The sequence below is a fragment of the Medicago truncatula genome, chromosome 4 (genome assembly GCF_003473485.1).
Source record: "Medicago truncatula cultivar Jemalong A17 chromosome 4, MtrunA17r5.0-ANR, whole genome shotgun sequence".
NCBI classification, from domain to species: domain Eukaryota; kingdom Viridiplantae; phylum Streptophyta; class Magnoliopsida; order Fabales; family Fabaceae; genus Medicago; species Medicago truncatula.
The window spans coordinates 1551751-1570045 of NC_053045.1; the positions used below are offsets into that span (position 1 = coordinate 1551751).

General features: G+C 33.9%; 3 protein-coding genes across 3 annotated transcripts; 1 reads left to right on the plus strand and 2 right to left on the minus strand.

The window, feature by feature from the left end:
- Window positions 1–73: 73 nt before the first annotated feature.
- Window positions 74–5613, plus strand: LOC25491228 (kelch repeat-containing protein At3g27220). The gene is made up of 6 exons (XM_013599111.3): window positions 74–528; window positions 1867–2096; window positions 3048–3218; window positions 3676–3781; window positions 3906–4112; window positions 5087–5613. The coding sequence occupies exons 1-6, from the start codon at window positions 184–186 to the stop codon at window positions 5255–5257; spliced, it is 1230 nt and encodes a 409-aa protein (XP_013454565.1). The 5' UTR covers window positions 74–183; the 3' UTR covers window positions 5258–5613.
- An 824-nt stretch (window positions 5614–6437) lies between these two features.
- LOC25491229 (F-box/kelch-repeat protein At1g51550) lies at window positions 6438–9550 on the minus strand. Its single transcript, XM_013599112.3, has 2 exons — window positions 8777–9550; window positions 6438–7664 (listed from the first exon to the last, which is right to left on the minus strand). The coding sequence occupies exons 1-2, from the start codon at window positions 9201–9203 to the stop codon at window positions 6709–6711; spliced, it is 1383 nt and encodes a 460-aa protein (XP_013454566.1). The 5' UTR covers window positions 9204–9550; the 3' UTR covers window positions 6438–6708.
- A 627-nt stretch (window positions 9551–10177) lies between these two features.
- LOC25491230 (uncharacterized) lies at window positions 10178–16049 on the minus strand. Its single transcript, XM_013599113.3, has 9 exons — window positions 15683–16049; window positions 14551–14775; window positions 14338–14440; window positions 12723–12802; window positions 12556–12633; window positions 12369–12460; window positions 11890–12001; window positions 11122–11247; window positions 10178–10821 (listed from the first exon to the last, which is right to left on the minus strand). The coding sequence occupies exons 1-9, from the start codon at window positions 15908–15910 to the stop codon at window positions 10705–10707; spliced, it is 1161 nt and encodes a 386-aa protein (XP_013454567.1). The 5' UTR covers window positions 15911–16049; the 3' UTR covers window positions 10178–10704.
- Window positions 16050–18295: the final 2246 nt, after the last annotated feature.

An 18295-nucleotide genomic window follows, 5' to 3' on the forward strand; every position in this document is an offset into this window, starting at 1 on the left:
TTTCTTATCATATATATATATATATATATATATATATATATATATACACACACATTAAACTCAAAAAAATAAACAGAGAGAAACCACGAAGATGCAAGAAAAACATATAAAAAGTGAATTTCTTCAACTTGACACAGAAGAATAAAAGTTTTTCTTCCGATTGTAACGACGGTGGTGAATGACATGGTTCGTCCGTCGGTAAAACTCGGTTCCGCCAAATTGGTTGTGATCTGCGTCAGTCTTCTAGGTTTCGCTCTCATTGCCGATTTTCTATGGGCATCTTCATCTCCATCTTCTTCTTATTTCCCTCGTTCCACTTTCAAAACCTCCACAATCATCATCCCCAAAGAGAAAGAACAAAAGAAGAAAAATTCTGTAAGATTACTTGCAGATGCTTATGCAGATTTACCTGCTCCTCAACTCGTTTGGGAAAAGATGAAAACTTCACCTGTTCCTAGACTTGATGGTGCTGCTATTCAGATTCGTAATCTTTTCTTCGTTTTTGCTGGTTATGCCGACATTAATACTGTAACTATCTCTCTCTTTTCATTTCTTTTTTTATTCCCAAAATTATTCATTTTTTCTTAGTTCTCAAGAGTTTAGTGGCGAAACTCACACACATTAGAATTAGTTTATGTTAGTTGCAAGTTAGTTAATTACAATAAGTGTGGGGTGATCTTTATATATAGATCCAAAAATAACTAGAAGACCTAACTAGAAACTAATTTAACTATCCCTATAAGCTTAGCTCAATTGGTAGGGACATTGCATAATATATGCAAGGGCTGAGTTCGAACCCCAGACACCCCACTTTACCACGTTTAAAACGTGGGAGCTCCAGCAACTAGCTACTTGACCAAAAAAAAAAAAAACCCAATGTAACTAACTTGCAACTAGTCTAACTGGGTCTTTTATCATTGAGTTATACTTACGGGACAAATCAATTGCTTTATTATTCGACTCAATAACATTTTGAAGGATTGTTTTGATATATAGCTTAGTTAATGACTTATTGAATAAGGGTTTGTTTGGATAAATAGATTAAATAAGTGTTTATCATGTAAGCGCTTTTTATACAAGCTGTTTCTGTAGTCAATGAGAAAATATGGTAAATTTGTTTTTCGTTTAAGCTATAAGGTGTTTTTTGAAGCTATTGTGGAGAGCATATCTAAATTAGCTGAAAATAGTTTATGGACATATTAGAAGCTATTATTGTAAGCTCTTTCTAACATCTTGTTGAGTGTTTATGATAGTAAATAAGCCTAGATAAGTTGTTCGTAAGCAAATCCAAATGTAGCCTTAACTGTTTGTCGTATATAAGTGATTTTATGTATAAGCTGTATTAGAAATCGTGGTTGGGTCTAATACAACCCTACAAAACCGACTTGTGAGGTGAGGACTGCTCCCCCACTTACAAACACTTGTTCAGGCCATCTCTCAACAAATGTGGGACTCTTTCACAAGGTCTTTCTTACAAGCTTAGTTAAGAATGGATAGCATAAGTGTTAATTGTACAAGATCTTTTATGTATAAGCCGTTTCAAACAAGCTTTTATTTTATAAGCACTAAATTGTTTCTAGAGTCAAACTTTTATTGTGTAAGAGAGAGCTAAATTGTTTCTAAAGTCAAGCTTTGCTTTTATGTGTGTGTTGTTTTTAACTAATAAGTTGCTTCTAACATTGAAGGGAAACAATAGCAAGCTCTGGGTGAGATGAAAATAGCTTACAAAATAAGCTAAATAGTACAGAAATGTCCCGAACTTTTTCATAAGATCATCGAAACACTTAATTGACTTTGCTTAATTTGTCCATATAAGTTCTTTCAAACATGTCTGAGTGGTTTTTGTTATATTATTGCGTTTTTCAGGTACATTCTCATGTTGATATATATAATTTTGATGATGGAACTTGGGGAGGACGTTTTGACATGCCAAAAGAAATGGCACATTCACATTTAGGAATGGCGACAGATGGAAGATACATTTATATAGTCAATGGGCAGTATGGCCCACAATGTAGAGGTCCCACCTCTGATACCTTTGTACTTGACACAGAAACAAAGCAATGGAGCGGTCTCCCTCCTTTGCCAGTCCCTAGGTATGTATATACGAATGTATGGACTTACTCTCTCAAATTACCACATTTTTTTTTTTTTTTTTTCTTTCTTTTTTTTTTATATTTCTTTGTAATGGACATGCTTCAAATTGTTGCCTGATGTAGGATATTGATATCAAAGATGTTTTTTATTTCCATTTTATAGTTCTTTATGTTGCTTTAGGAGGTGGTAAATACTGGGTCTATCATTTACTAGCATATTTTAGCCATTAAGAAAGAAATTACCAGTGCTGAATCTTGATCTCCCTTGAATATCATGATAGATCAGTTGGATGTGCAGAGGTGTCTGAAAGGCCCATCTTATCTATGTACTCTGTTCATCAAAATTATCTTCAACTATTTGAGTTGGGAAGTTGAATTTTCAAAGAAGTTATGGCCTTATGGGAATATACATTTATCTTCAACTATTTGAGTTGGGAAGTTGAATTTTCAAAGAAGTTATGGGAATATACACAACAGCACAGCAAAAGATATATAATATAAAATGAATTGTAACATTTATGCAACATAATTTATATTGTTAACTACTCCGTCTCTGAGAACCGAATAGACTAAGCTTAAAAATGTCATTCTTTCTAGTTTCAGTCAGGTTTCACTAGTTTGACTTTTAGTGGACGTAGAGGGAGACATGGAAAAACATTTAAGGTGCAGTTTGATCCATTTAGTCTTCCCCTCTTAGTAGGAAAATGGCTTTGTTGTTTATCTGTTTACTTGTCTGACTTATTTTTTGGCTATAAGAAAATCGTGGTTTTGGATGATCTGTCTTTAGATGTCATTTGCTGGGACATTATGGTGTTGATTCATGTAGTTGACTCTGTCACGTGGAAAAAGGCTTTTACCTTTGTTGCTCACTAGTCTGCTTTCATGAATGTAATTTTTCTTGTATCTGGTTTTGGATGGAAAAGATTTTGACAATGTTATACTCAATTTCAGGTATGCGCCGGCAACTCAACTTTGGAGAGGTCGATTGCATGTAATGGGTGGCAGTAAAGAGAATAGACATACACCTGGATTAGAACATTGGAGTCTTGCTGTCAAGAATGGAAAAGCATTAGAAAAGGAGTGGAGAAGTGAGATACCCATTCCCCACGGAGGACCTCACAGGTTTGTTGCTTTATAGTATACAATTCATTTAATTGCTTTTGAACCATTTTGGTCTGGTCAGAAAAACTACATTGCTTCCTTTTTAACTCCATATTCATTTTAATTTCTCCAATGGGATATGTACATTTCTAATTCAGTGTGTTATGAATTTTTTAGTGTGTGGCAACATGGTTAGCATCTTATTTTTGTTGTATTTACATGCACTATCATCTTTTGTCATGTTCTCTTATCCCTAATGGTTCATTTAAATTGTGTTAAACCGTGTAGTACTGGGGAAAGAAGTTTGGTACAGTTTTTCAAGGGATTAGGGTACAAAGTTTAGATATTAGAAACAACAGACCTATCATTGGAGTCCATCAAATTCTAATCTTTATTTATATGCATTTTCTTATGTGAATGTCAAATGTATTATGTATGTGTCACCTACTATTTGTTGCTGATAAATATCATATTTTAGGGCTTGTGTTGTGGCTAATGATCGTCTTTATGTTCTTGGTGGTCAAGAAGGTGATTTTATGGCCAAACCTGGGTCACCTATTTTTAAGTGCTCGCGTAGGATGGAGGTAAGTTGCTGATATAATTGTTATGATTCTTGTCTTATTTAGTCCTATTGTGATCAACCTAACTTTCTTCTGCGATGCTGTTTTATTTAGTCCTTATTTAGTTCATTGTTTATTGTTATGTCAGGTGGTCTATCCTGATGTTTACATGTTGGATGACGAGATGAAGTGGAAAGTGCTACCTCCAATGCCAAAACAAAACTCACATATTGAATTTGCATGGGTGCTTGTAAACAATTCCATTGTTATTGCTGGAGGCACAACAGAGAAGCACCCTGAAACTAAGAAAATGGTTTTAAATGGAGAAGTGTTCCAGTTTAACTTGAATACTTTGGTACACACTTCTCTTATAAAGCTCTTAGGAAAATTGTTTTTGTTGCTGCATATTTGTTCTTACTCAATCATTTACACTGACATACTTTCTCATATGCATTTAACTCTTTTATATGCAAGTGGCTATACAAAGAAAGATCCCATTTCAGTTATTTCAGCATGTCACTCACTTGATCCCTGAAATCGGGATTTAACAGCAAAATATCTCTAGTTCTCTTCCACAGCTATGGAGCTTTTATAATTTGGAACTAAACTCACGTTTTACACTTTCTCTATATTCTGAAATCATATTGTTGTTCACTCTGTAGAACCGACACTTCTAATCTACGGCGTGTTCTGTGTTTGACACATGTCAGTATCCGACATGGCAACCGATGCATGTGATTACATTCAATTATGTCATTTTTTTTTCGAATTATTACCGGTATCACGTGCCCGATGTCCGGTATCACGTGCCTGATGTCTGTGTCAATGCTTCATAGGTTGTTCATCCAGTGTCAGTGATTTTCCCAGGTTTCAAAATTTTGAATTGCTGGTTTGAGATCAATAAATATAGTAAGATGATTAGGCACCCTTTGTTTTTATTTATTTTAAACCCAGTCCTACACTTGAATGACAGTATGGGCTTTTGAAGTGTATGATTCCACTGAATGCAAGTTTTTATGTTAAGGTTCTTGGTTGCCTTTTCACTCTGTCATATACTGACCATTCAGTGAAATGTCAAAGCTGCCTTTACACCTCACACGGTGCAAATTGCGGTTCATCTTTTGTACCCTTGAGTCCTTTTTAGTGTCTAGTTCTTCAAAGCACCTTTAAGCTTTAGTATTTCTATTTAGTAACTTGTGTCATAACTTATGGTTTGTCATACATTTTTCTCACCTAATTTGCTGTCAATATGCAATAGAAACAAGAAATAATTTATAATGTTTTAATTCAATATCTAATAGTTTATTTTCAATATTATCAATGTCGCAGAAGTGGTCTGTAATCGGAAAGTTACCATACCGGGTGAAAACAACTCTAGTTGGATTTTGGAATGGCTGGTTGTACTTCACTTCAGGACAAAGAGACAAGGGACCTGATGATCCATCACCAAAAAAGGTCGTTGGAGATATGTGGAGAACAAAATTAAAGTTGAATGAGTGAGCAATTGCCGTCGAATAGAATCTTTTTGTAGCTTCTTTATCTAACAATCCGAAATTGCAGCAAAGGTGAAGAGGCCGATATATTACATATTCTTTATCACTAGAATATTCATTGTTGTAATTCAGTATTCACTGAGAATGGCTAATTCAATTCAACATTAATAGTTGTTGTCACAGACCTTATACAAAAGACAGATTTACTCACCTTTTTTGAGGTGTGCCTTACACCTCCTTTACTTTGTAAAAGACATTGACATCCACACAAACAGTTAGGGTGGTGAGTGTTCATGTAAGCTATACAAGTAGTGTGCACGCTTCTGATTAACTTTCGTAACTTTGCCCAATTTATACTTTTTATATATCTTGTAATATTATTTCTTCAAATATATGTTCATATATCTAAATTGTGAAATCTGATTGACATCTATACTTTACATTATCATTGTTGATGAATTAAAGAATTAAGGTGATTGCTGTTCTTTTACAGCTAAAACACAAATACTTATTTGTGATATTCGAAAGACTTAAACATAGATAGAAGCTTATAGGTATAATAAGTTTCTTAAGATTTTTTTTTAGAAAGTTAACTTTGGTTGTATGTTGATTATAATTATTTCATGACCCTGTCTATGTCCAAAGACTCAACTCGGTTGGTCACTTGAAAATCTAGAACACCAATCAACAAAGAAAGAATAGTCATTGTTTTACACTCCATTGGGGTCCAGCTGGCAGGTGAGGGATATGAAGAAAAATAGATAAGAATAAACAGTGGTCACTAAACTATCACTCTCTTGTCAATTTAGTCCCTAAAGTATCATGAAAAACAACCAATTTTGTTCATGGAGGGACTACATAGTTGGATGAGAGAATAGTTTATAGACATTTTAGTTGATTTTAATAGTTTAGGGATTAAATTGGTAAGTGATATATAGTTTATGGACCAAGTTGACTGATTATTCGATAGATAATGTAATAGGAAATGGGGAAAGAAGAATGTGCAACACATATTTTAACACACATTTTTCAACACTCTCTTTGATTGGTTAAAAATCACATGGATCCCACCAAATTGTATGGGACCCATATAAATTTGATGGAACCTATGTGAATCTTAACCAATCAAAGAGAGTGTGTGAAATGTGTGTGTTGCTAACATTTCAACAAATCGATACAAAAAGATGTGCAAGGGGAGAAAGTGCAAGAATATTATTATTGTTGAACAAAGGCATAAACCTATAATGCTAATAAACAATGCCAAAAGCTTTACAATTTTCACATCGCTTCCTAATTGAGTAGTTGCTGTATTTACAATAGCATATACTATAACAGCAGCAAATGAAACTAAATAATGCTTATCTGATTGAAAATACATTGATGAAATATGCCACACATGACATAGTGGTCTTAACAAAGAGCCAGTGACATAAGATTCATTGTGTCCTTAATTAATCCTTAGAGTTGAAGCACAAGCTCCCCAAGAAAAAGCTCCTTATCAAATCCAAGTCCAGAAGGTTCAACAGGTTGAACTGAACTATCCACCATTCCACCAAACACATACAAATAACGACCAGAAGGATCTACGCAGGCACGATGAAACGATCTAGACTTCGGTTCATATCCATTTGATTTCCATCGTTTCCACATCCTCGTCAACACTCTCTTTGAACTTGCTGTGGATGAAGGAATGGAACTAATATCTAATACCCAAAAGTCATTTTTCCTATGTCTTGATGAGTCTTCTCCTCCATAAATTAACAACCTACCTCCTAAAACCATTGTAGCAGTGTGACCAACTCTAGGAAGTGAAATACCATCTGGTATGTTTTGTAAATCATAAAATACTTGAATCCATCTCATGTAACCTTGACAAGTATCCAATAACCATACATCATGTAGCACTTCATAACCTAAACCTCTTCCTCCAAATAGTATTGTCCTATTTCTTCCAATGCAAGTCAACGTGTGTCCTGAACGCGGCGGAGGCGATGGATGGATAGCAATCTCATGCCATGTGCCGAAACAATGACTATCTGACAACTCTAAGATCCACGTGTCCCCTAAACGAAGGCCGTGAAGTCCGATTCCGCCATGGATTACCATTCTCTTGTCATCGATGCAACAAGCAGCATGAGCTCCCCTGGGTGGTGGAGCAACACTCCCAACATCAATCATTTTCCATGAAAATGTAATACCTTTGTTTTCATTGTGTATTACTTTTCCAATCCATGTATCATTTTGACGGTTTCCATGATCATTGATGCCTCCAAAGAGAACAAGGAAATCACCCATTTCCACACATGTATGACCAAATCTTCCACTTGGTATGCCTGAATGAACTGTCTTCCATTTCAATATTCTCTGGAAATCTTTACCAATGTATGCCACCCATGTGTCATCAAGGTGTCGTCCTAAAACAAAGCACAAACAAATATATTATATATTACCATATAACTACTCAATTGAATCCTCTGAAGCCTCTTTAGTGAAACATCGACTGTTTGATTAATCTAACTATTTAGATGAATATATCTCTTATCTTAGATTAATCCAACAGTCGAGATTTGGCTAGAGAGGCTGCAAAGGACTCGTGGTGGTAACCATAATAGGGGTTTTGAAGTCCAAAAAGGCAGTGTACAAATAATTCATATGGTGGCATATTGTCCAAAAGTGGGACATAACCTAACTTTCAAGAACTGTATAGGAATGCACAGGTAAATAAATCCTTCTTATGGTAAGATCAAGTAGAAGTCTCTTGGGCAAGTTGAAATGCTTAAAATCCCAATTTACATCAATTACTGTAACAAGACATCAACAAGAAAGCTCATACACATTGATACTTTAATCTTTCAAATAAGAAAAATACAGTGATAACAAATTTGATATGAAAATAACCATGAACTCACTTCATCCTCAAATATAAGCCACATCACCTAAACTATAACAAACTTTTAAATTTTCCTTAATTACACTTTTGTTACTCGAGTGTCAGGATTGTACAATTTTGGTCCTTGTGTTTCAATTGGGCGAATTGGATCCTCCATATAGAAAACTGCCCAATTGTTACAATCAGGTCCTTTCGTCTATTAACGGTCTCATTTTTAACACTAAGAGCCTATGTAGCCAATGTTGGTCTAAGTTAGTATCGACTTAAAAATTAGACGGTTAGTAGACAAAGGACCTCATTATAATTTATAACAATTACGATACCTAAGTGACTCAAGTCGCTCAATTGGAACTGAGATCAAAATTGCATAATCGTGTTGTCTTGAGACTAAAATAACAATTAATTGAGCTTTTTAGTATAATATTTTTCTGTTAAATTCCTTTCTCTTTAGGGTAAAGAATTTATCTCTGACATGATACACAAAAAATAGATAAGATTATGATATATATTATATATAATGATTACCAGGTTTAAAACTAGAAGCCATGTGAATCACTTATGAAAATACACAGCACAAAACAACAACAAAAATAACCAAAAAAAGAAAGAAAAAAAAACATGGAAAGTGAAACTAACCTCCATCACAACCACCACCAAACAAGACAAGACAATCAGAAACAAAGTTGAGAGAGTGAGAAGCTCTTGCTTTAGGAAAATCTAAATCTCCATGAGGGTATGACAATTTATGACAACAAACAGAATCCATCTGATATATTTTCTTATAGAGTTTCATCCATGAAAACTGATGAACATGATGGTTGGAAGTATTACAAGACTTGACTAGTGAATCCACACATGTTGAACTCAAGTCTCTCTTGCATAAGGATTTCCATAGCGTTTCAGATGAAGTTAAAGCTTTGAATCTCTTGCATGTCATGGAAAGAGAGAGAATTGCATCTATAGGGAGAAGAAGGATAATAGTGAAGATGTAATCTTGAGGTATGTTGGTTATTGGTGATCCACTATAATTTTGATTATAACTAACACTAGTGGTTTCTTCCATGTCTGGTTTTTTTTGTTGATGCTTGTTGGAAGAACAAAGTTTATGTTTTGTTTTTTTGGTTGGCTTGTGTTTGGCAGAAGACAGGGTTTGTTTGAGGTAGATGGTGTGGTAGAGAATTGGTAAAAACTGGTTTTTGTTGAGTAATATGTCATATTGAAGATAATGGTAAAATTATTGCTGTATAAAGACTGATTTTTGACAGGTTAGTGGGGTGCCCATTTTTTCTTGTCGTTTTTATGGAATTATTATGAGTCTTGGTTTTTCTTTCAACATGTTTTGGCTTGTTTTATAGCATGTTCATTTTATTAGGATAAGACAAGAGTTTTCACTTTTATTCCAAAAAAACCTAATTTGAATGAAAGAAGGAAAAAAAAAATCTGACACTGGCAAAAAAAAACATTGTTCATGCATAGATACTATACTACATTAGATATGAGACTGGTTTTTGATTTACCAATTAATTTTGAAGAGTATGGTTTGTCATGTTGAGTTTTCTTGTCCAAAAGTTGTTGAATTAGACCCTACACATTAAGAAGGTCACGTTGCTGCTTTTAAATTAGGTTGCATCTACAAATAGAGTTTGGATAGACCTATGAAAATCATTTAAAGAAAATTTGGAATGGAGCAATTTTGAATCTAGCCAATAGTGCTAGAACGTGTTTAGTGTGAGATAAATAAAGTTTTATCATGACAATGGACCCTCAATTAAGTGCAAGTATGAATCACGTTATCTTAAGGGAGTTTTAATCATGACAATAGACGCAAAGTGAATCTGTCAATTAGCATATCTTGAGAATTTTTTCAAAAGATGTGAAATGAAAACCATATATATATGCGCTAATTGTCATATTTACAATATAATTTAAGCATTTTAATTTAGAAAACTATACATACATTTTAATTTAGAATATTTAGAAAACCGCAAGTGCACTAATTGATTCATAGCTTTTGATTATAAGAAAATTTAAGACAAATTTAGCATAGCCTTTGAAGTTTACATCAAATTTTAACTAGCATTTTATAACAGACATGGAAAGTTTATTCAAGCAAAAAGATTGAAAAAAAGAAGAAAAACATACAACTTATTTCCTCTGAGTTTGGATAAATCATTTCTAGTCGAGTCAGAAATGGATTTGATGCATTCAACAGCCACTACAGTCAGTGATGTTGAAAATCAGACGGTTAATTTCAAGTTACTGATTTGCTGAAATCACAAGGTAAATTATCTGGCTGTTTATATCAGCAGACTAGTGACTGCAGATATTATTGACAGCAGCAAATCCAGTTATGTCTCATGACCCACCAGCCTAAATAAAATATCCTTGCAATTGCACATATGATACAATTTCAGGTGCATGTCAGCCACCTTAGCAAAAAGTATAAATTAATGCGTCCAAAAAAGTCGAAGATTATTTGGAATCTTCAATCTTGTCTACTCCTATCAAAGAAAGAGAGGACAACATTACGCACACGGAACTTCTTATTTCTGCAAATCAACATCTTATTTATGCAAATTGCACACTTTTCCTTTGTGTATTAATTTCTGAAGAGCAGCTTTAGCTTCTTCTAATGTTTCTACACTCTGCCCTTCATCAAATGATATCCTCTGAATGTTGAACTGCATGCAAGACATTAAATAATGAGAAAATGGGACATGCACAGTCGGTGTGAACTGATTTTACGTGGACGTCAAATGAGAATCCAATATTTAAGTTATTTTAAAATATGGTTACAAAGTGGGTTTACGTAACAATTGATGAGTTCTTATTAGATATCAGTGTAAAACTAATTAATTTACGCTGACAGTATATCTCTTTTAAACTCTTAAATAATTGTAATAAGAAAAACAGCAGCTACATATAGTCAAACTAACAAAAAAAAAAAGATAGTCAAACTAACATTTATAACAAAAGCTTACCTGGGCCCCTTGACGGACTCTAATATCAGTCCCTTTGCTGTCGATAGATATTAGTGCTGCGTCATCTACCTCAATCTCATTAGATAGCAGTTTCTTTAGGGGCTTTGAGAATATGGCATTGAGTTCCTATTGTTTCAAAAACAAAACCAAGCAATGAAGTGTTGTAACTTTGTTAGAGATATACTTGTGTAGCTCAGTATGCAAGAACTAACAGAGTTCAATATAATATGAAATACAGAGTTTCTCAGGGATTGCTCTTTGGTAATCTGGCTTGTTTCTCACTTTCAGTTTCTCAGTTTCCCACACTTTCCTTTATTTCTTCACTGAGTCACTGATCCTCGGATTCTTTTACTCGAGGACAAGTTTTAGATAATCATATCAACAAGTATCTAAATGATGCAATGTCGATGCAAAAGATTTGACCGAAACAGGTAGACTTGGACATCAACCTAAGTTTGGTTTGAATGTTATTTTCTGGGAGGGGAGAAATAACTAACAAGGGTTAGGACTCAAGAAAACTAATTTTTTATTTATTTTTATCTACATTACTTAGGACATTAGTGAATAAAAGGAAAGAAGTAAAGGCTACCTAGAAACTAATATCCATCCCGAGTGAAGTACGTTAATGTCCATTTAATTATGCATACATCACTCATTCTAGCTATTATGCTTAAGAAACTATAACCTCCCTTCCAGAAACCAAATCCATAATGTTATTCTAAATCGGGTAAGAAATAAATAATTTGAGTCAGAATTCAGAAAATTTACCTTCAGATACTGCTCACCACCATCAACTGCAATCTTATCAGGTTGAAGGGTTTCATATTCCTTTACATCCACCCAAGCAACAGTACCAAAGCCTCCAATGAAATATATGTCACTGCCAAAGATAAAAAAATGACTGAGTTAGGTATGCAAGTTTCGGTACCGAACAGCAAGATTTGTACTCCCAATTCTGCATCGATTTTATGGTTAATGAGTGCTGTATATTATCTTATAAGGAACTATATAATTTTTATGGGAAATTTCAAAGGAAAGCAAAAAGTCCTGCATATGATCTTGATGCTTCACCAAACCCCAAAAATATGATTGTTTTGTGACTAACTGAAAAAACTGTTTCTTTTGTCAAACTCTACCATAATGAGCTCTTTATTGACAAATATAAACCAGACCAAAGTAAAATGCCCCAAAATGAGTTTGCATATAAGATGATTTGTTCAACACAACATTGTTGGAAAGAAGTCAACCTTATATTCTGCATCCTAAAATAGTAGAAGTTGCCCCACTGTTGAGAAGGACCTTGCTGGTGCTTTGCAATGTACTGCTTATGCGCCCATTCCTGTTGGTACAAATTGATATGTACAAATAAATCTCAGTCAGAAATATAAAGTGTACATTTTCTGACCCACAAGAATAAATTTATCAGTCAATAACCTGTTGATCTTCTGAAAGCGGATAAACATCCCCAAAAATAGTTACTCTTGCATTGGACAAACCACTCCATCCAGGAATCTGATAAACATAACTGTCAATAAAACTCAGATGGAGAAAAACAGGAAGAACAATAAAAAAATTCAGAAGAGAAGTATGAAATAGCCAACCTGAACAACAAGAGTGCATCTTGGGTCAGCCAACAAATTCCTTGTGTGAATTGCTAGAGGAGAAAAAGAGAATATTGGATCTGCAAATCAAGAACACAAGGCATGTTTCATACTTCATAGATAAACACAATGAACAAACAAGTAAACTATAATAGTTCAGGAAGCCCTGCCAATCTATAACCAACCAAATAAGGTAGTGAACAACATGAAACAGATTTCAGAAATGAATCAGTTATGTAATGGAGAGAAACAAATGGAACCATCAAACCAGCACATCCAGGGGAACTTTAGAATGCAAGAATCCTGAGTTGGACTGTCAATTTTCATCTATTTTTTATTTCTTTTTTGGGTACATTTAGGCCGTATCACTATCATTGACTGTCATTTGGAGTGGAGTTTTCAGTAACTCATGCCCGTCTTCCAACTAAAGCAGGAACATGATGAAACCCAATACCTCCACATTCTATTCAAATCATATACTGATAGTATGTGTTTATGGTAGAAATGAAGATAGGTTGAATGGGTATAGTTGGAAGCATATGGGTGAAAGAAGAGGCAGGAGAGGAACTAAAGAAGATGGGAAAGTAAAAGTATAACCACAGCAGAAAATATGTCATGGGAAAGTTTGTTAGAAGAGAATGAGAAATGGGGAGTCCGTAACATGGATGGCTATCACATGTTGTGTGAAGATACCAGAACAGGTGATGGCAAAAATTAATGCTTCAAAAACCTAACTTGACCATCTAGAACTGATTAAGTGTTCCATTCATTTAGCCCAAAAAACCAACCAATATCAAAACCAGTAGAATTGGTGCAAAACCGGTGATGAAGAGATAGTTTGAACCAAGCAAGACAATTTATAAAGGCCAGTACACGTGAGTTTTCATAATTGGTTTTTCTTTATCTCACAAATCATATAGTATGGCCATTTTACGTTAAGTTAAAATTTGATTTAACTTAAATTTTAAACATTTATGCTAATATATTAGGTGTATATAATATTAAAAATATATATTAATTATCATTGTTTGGACCAGAGTTGAACTATTCAACTGTGAAACAATGCCTTTATCCGTTCAATGGCCAGTTCGGTTTTTCTAATACTGGCAAAAATGAAGGGGAAGGAAGATAGAGAGAGATAGGGGATGAAAGGCTTGGCCAGGCTTGAGTATCCTGCTCGGGTGCAAAATCCCCATTGTATGTTGTTTTCTTTTGCATTTAAGTTTAGACAGAGGGATTCGATTAGTAAGTTGTTTAAAGTTTGTAAGACCGCCTACTTTCTACCCAAATCTCCAGCTCTTATCATATTCTCATTCTTTTCTGAGCAAGAATCAAACCTAGATTGGAAGAATCATCTGTAATCAGGCCCAATTTACAACTATTTAACTATCTCCACTTTCATTAACTTGGTAACCAATACTAGGACGTAAGAACCGGCTATCAAGAATGCTAAATATCTGGCACCTCGGACCAGCGGACCACAGCTCCCAACTTAATCTCCTATTAATATCATTCAAACCAAGGATATACAGCCCATAACTAAATCCATACTGCATAAAATATTCATAAGTGAATAGGAAAGTCAAATCAAGCAAATGAAGAATTATCAACTTACGGCCCATCGAATCCGGCGCAAAATCAACTAAAGAACCAAATGGATATCCTTCTCGTCGGTGGTGCATACGAGACATTACAGAGCAAAGATGAGCAAATCTGGCCTGAATTATTCAAGGAAAGAACAATTGAAAATCAATAAAGGTAATCCATGAATGAACTCAGTGCCAGGTGCAGTTTTACTACAGAATATATGCAATAATCACCACCTTACCTGCTCCATCAAATTGCGAACTGCCAAAGCTGGTCTGGGCAAACCATGAGCTGAGGTTGCACTCTGGACACCACCAGAAATTGGAGTTCTGAAAAGTCCAGCCCTGGTACCGCCACCTGACCCACTTCCTCCTGGAGTCGTAATAGTTGACCATGACATACCCGTTTGTATTTGCTCATGATGTGTATCATCATCATCAATACTCTCAGAATGACTTAAATTTTCCTTCATAATTATAAACCCAACTAAGTCAATCAAATGTCAATGATAAACATATTATTTGATCATCTATAACAACAAGCCAATTACCAGTCACAAATCCTATTATTATGCATCATTAATTTTCCATTAACCATGTAATTAAAGTATGTGTGTTCGGTTCTGTGAGAATCGATTATGTAAAATAGTTTAAGTATTAAGGGATTTATGCTTGGTTACATTCACATGAAAGTTAGTTGAACAAAAAATTTGAGAAAATCACATTTAGAGACAAAAGTTGATTCCCCAATCCCAACTTTGGGATCAAATAGCGGCCAAAATATGTCCCCAATATATCAAATAGCGACCATCCTGAATTCCAAAATCTGGAAATCCTATTTTCGGGGTTGGCCGCTCCAGTCTGCAAGCCGGGATTGACAACATATCGTAAAATTAAGCTGAACAATACATCCGATGCTAAAAATCAATTTTGAAGGCAAAAGCTCAAATTTTCAGCATCAAAAAGGCAAAATTAACTCTACTAAAAAACACTCGCATATAACAAAATCAATTCTTTACTTTTGAATCAATTTTCCCCTCTTTCAAAAGTAAAACAAACGTACACTCACCAATAACTGCTTCAAATTATAATTCATTATAGTTCTAAGGGAAAAAACAGTTATACTTAACAACAGTAGTGCATTTTTAGTTTCACTTTCAGAAAAAGCAAATTTGATTGTAAAATTATAGAATTGATTATTACATGAATTTGAACTCACTCACTTTTAAATGCATGTATTGAAACATAAATCACTTAAACTTGAATTCACATTTCAATTAAATTCAATAAAAATCAATTATTGTTACCGCAGAATCAAACACAATAAAAAGGTAAAAATGGAATCAAAAGAGAAGAATTGTTTGAGAGAGATACCTGAGGGAGAGAAGGTAGAGCAGGGAAGGTATTGAGTTCACCACCGTCTTCGTTTGGAAGAGCAGAGAGACGAAGAGGAGGAGCAACCAATGAGTGTGAGGAGTTTGAAGGTTGGAGTTGATTGATTTTCAGGAAGGAAGGTCGCGGTGCTACTCCGCCACCGACGGCGACGGAAGAAGCAGTGCGGTGGTGGTGGAGTGTTGAATGAGTCGATGAGAGAGATTCCATTGGGATTCGATTATATGATGAAAAGAGATTTCTCTCAGTCAGTTTTTGGGGTTTTGAAGGTAAGTAAACCCCATTAGCGTTCAGAAACAGAGAATATATACACTTTATTACTTCACTTTGCTCTTCTCTTTTTTTTTTTTTTTTTTTTTTTTTAGTATTATTATTCCTATTCTGATTTTGATATTGATATTGATAGGGGTGAGTGAGTTAGAAATGACTAGGATACTCGGATTGGCATTCACATATACAATGTATTTATTCAACAAAATAAAACAATATACAATGTATAATATATACAAGATTTAATGTTCAAATCCCGGACACCACTAAAAAAACAAGAACATTCATGATCATATTCATTAAGATTATGTCATAAAGGACTTAAGATGAAGAATCTTTTATCACTATTCAAGATATGACTTCGGCTAGTTGAAATCAAACAAAATAATTTTGATTTTGAGAAAGGTTTCTCACGTTCTTAACATAACATTATTGTCATTTATGTTATTCACTCCGTCCCATATTAGGTGGCACAATCGACCTTGTCACACGTACCAATACAAAATTTTGATCTTAAATAATTTTACTAATCTATTAGAAAAAACTTATAAAAATTTGATATTTTTGAAAATATTCATCGAGACGAATTCAACGACATCTTATATAATATTATTTATATTTGTATATTAGTAGAAAAATATGTTAGGTCAATAATGCGCGTTTTTAAATATGTCATCTATTGTAGAACGGAGGCGGTAAAAGATTAGAATGTTCACGAGAGAAGATAATGTTATGATGGTTAATAATGCTTTCCACTAAAGGACAAAGATAAAGTAAACTAGATGAAAACACTAAGAAGACAAACCTTAACATTTGATGTTATGAACGATGAACTATATTCTAAATAAATATATTTTTCAAGTAAGCAAAGCGCCAAATATCCATTATGGGCCTTTGCATTAAGAAGAAAAGATTCTAAACAATGCGTTATCAATTTTGATCCTTAAACAAAGAAGTAAAAAGATTTATCTCAAGAAGATTCATGCAGATCAATCTGATCATAGCACAAAAAGAATGATATGACATCAACAATCACGTCCCAACAACTACAACTTGCAATTATTATCACTTCCTTGAAGCAACTACCTGATACTCTAGAATGATCTGGATCTGAGAAGAACGTTCTGGACAAAATTGCAGCATACTTCAAGAGATAGTTATATAAATTTGTTAACATCTTAGAAAGCATGTCCAACAACTATAAATATCTTTTATGATGTGGCATTTATGCACGCCTATTCTATGTTATTGTTCCAACGATCATATATCAACAACATCCAAAGGAGAATTTTTTGGCCGAGAAAAATGTTCTGAAAAGAATTAGGCAATACTTTATGAGATAGTTGCAATAGATATAATCAATTTTAAACTTGGTCTCCAAGCTTCTCATCATCTATAAATACAAGGAAGTTTGAAAGATCAAAGCAAGAGTTTAATCTACATTGAATATTCAACTTGTTCTAAAAAAACTCAACTCATAAACTACTTAACCAAGAAAACACCAAGCTCTTCAATATATCTCCAAATCGAGTTTGTCTTAAGTCATCTCAAACACGAGTTGAGAAGCCATTAAAGCTAAAGAGATTGATCTTCAATCATAATCCACTTTCAAGATCCTCCAGCTCATAACAGATTTGTGGATCACATATTTTGAGTGTGTTCATACTTCATATCATCGTACCCTCAAATACAAGTTGAATGTAAATTAAATCTCAAACATTTGTAATTTTCTTAAGTATATCTTTAATGTTAGAATGAGAGGTATTTTGTAAAAAAAAATCTTTATAGGTGAAATGTGATTATAAAAATCTTTTCTAGGTTGAAAGGTGATTATTAAAAATCCTTTCATGATTGAATGTTGAAAGATTGTACTTGATCAATGACTGATCAAGAGAAAAGTTTAAAGTAGATCATTATGGATCGAAGAGAATATTCTGGCTCAAAGCACTATAGTGAAAATCTGATAGTTGTGAATATTGTGATACTAGCCAATATTGAGGAACTAGTATCCTTCTTGTGTACGATTTCTCTAACTCTACTCCTTACTTTCAGTCTACACAAATCACATTACACTTACACTTAAGTATTTTTATTGAATAACATTTATATTATTAAGCGTATTTTGGAACATTCAGGAGAATGTCCTCTAACAACTTGATTGTTCTTTCAAGTCCAAACTTATGAAATATATTTAAGTGTATGATTAAATTTTAAAAGGATCACATTTGAGACCCTCCATTTTCTGTGACTATTCCTTCCACTTCATATATAACTAATCATTAAAAAAAACATTTCTCACTATCAACATCATACACCTCAGGTTCA

Bases quoted from the DNA above. Each gene is read 5' to 3' on its own strand.
- LOC25491228 (XM_013599111.3), top strand. From the start codon at position 184: ATGGTTCGTCCGTCGGTAAAACTCGGTTCCGCCAAATTGGTTGTGATC. The intron at 3,782-3,905 runs GTAAGTTGCTGA...TTGTTATGTCAG, and splicing joins AGTGCTCGCGTAGGATGGAG to GTGGTCTATCCTGATGTTTA. The intron at 4,113-5,086 runs GTACACACTTCT...TCAATGTCGCAG, and splicing joins AGTTTAACTTGAATACTTTG to AAGTGGTCTGTAATCGGAAA.
- LOC25491229 (XM_013599112.3), bottom strand. From the start codon at position 9,203: ATGGAAGAAACCACTAGTGTTAGTTATAATCAAAATTATAGTGGATCA. The intron at 7,665-8,776 runs GTTAGTTTCACT...GCTTTGTTTTAG, and splicing joins TGGTGGTGGTTGTGATGGAG to GACGACACCTTGATGACACA.
- LOC25491230 (XM_013599113.3), bottom strand. From the start codon at position 15,910: ATGGAATCTCTCTCATCGACTCATTCAACACTCCACCACCACCGCACT. The intron at 14,776-15,682 runs GTATCTCTCTCA...ATAATTATGAAG, and splicing joins CTCTACCTTCTCTCCCTCAG to GAAAATTTAAGTCATTCTGA. The intron at 14,441-14,550 runs GTAAGGTGGTGA...TGAATAATTCAG, and splicing joins TTCGCAATTTGATGGAGCAG to GCCAGATTTGCTCATCTTTG.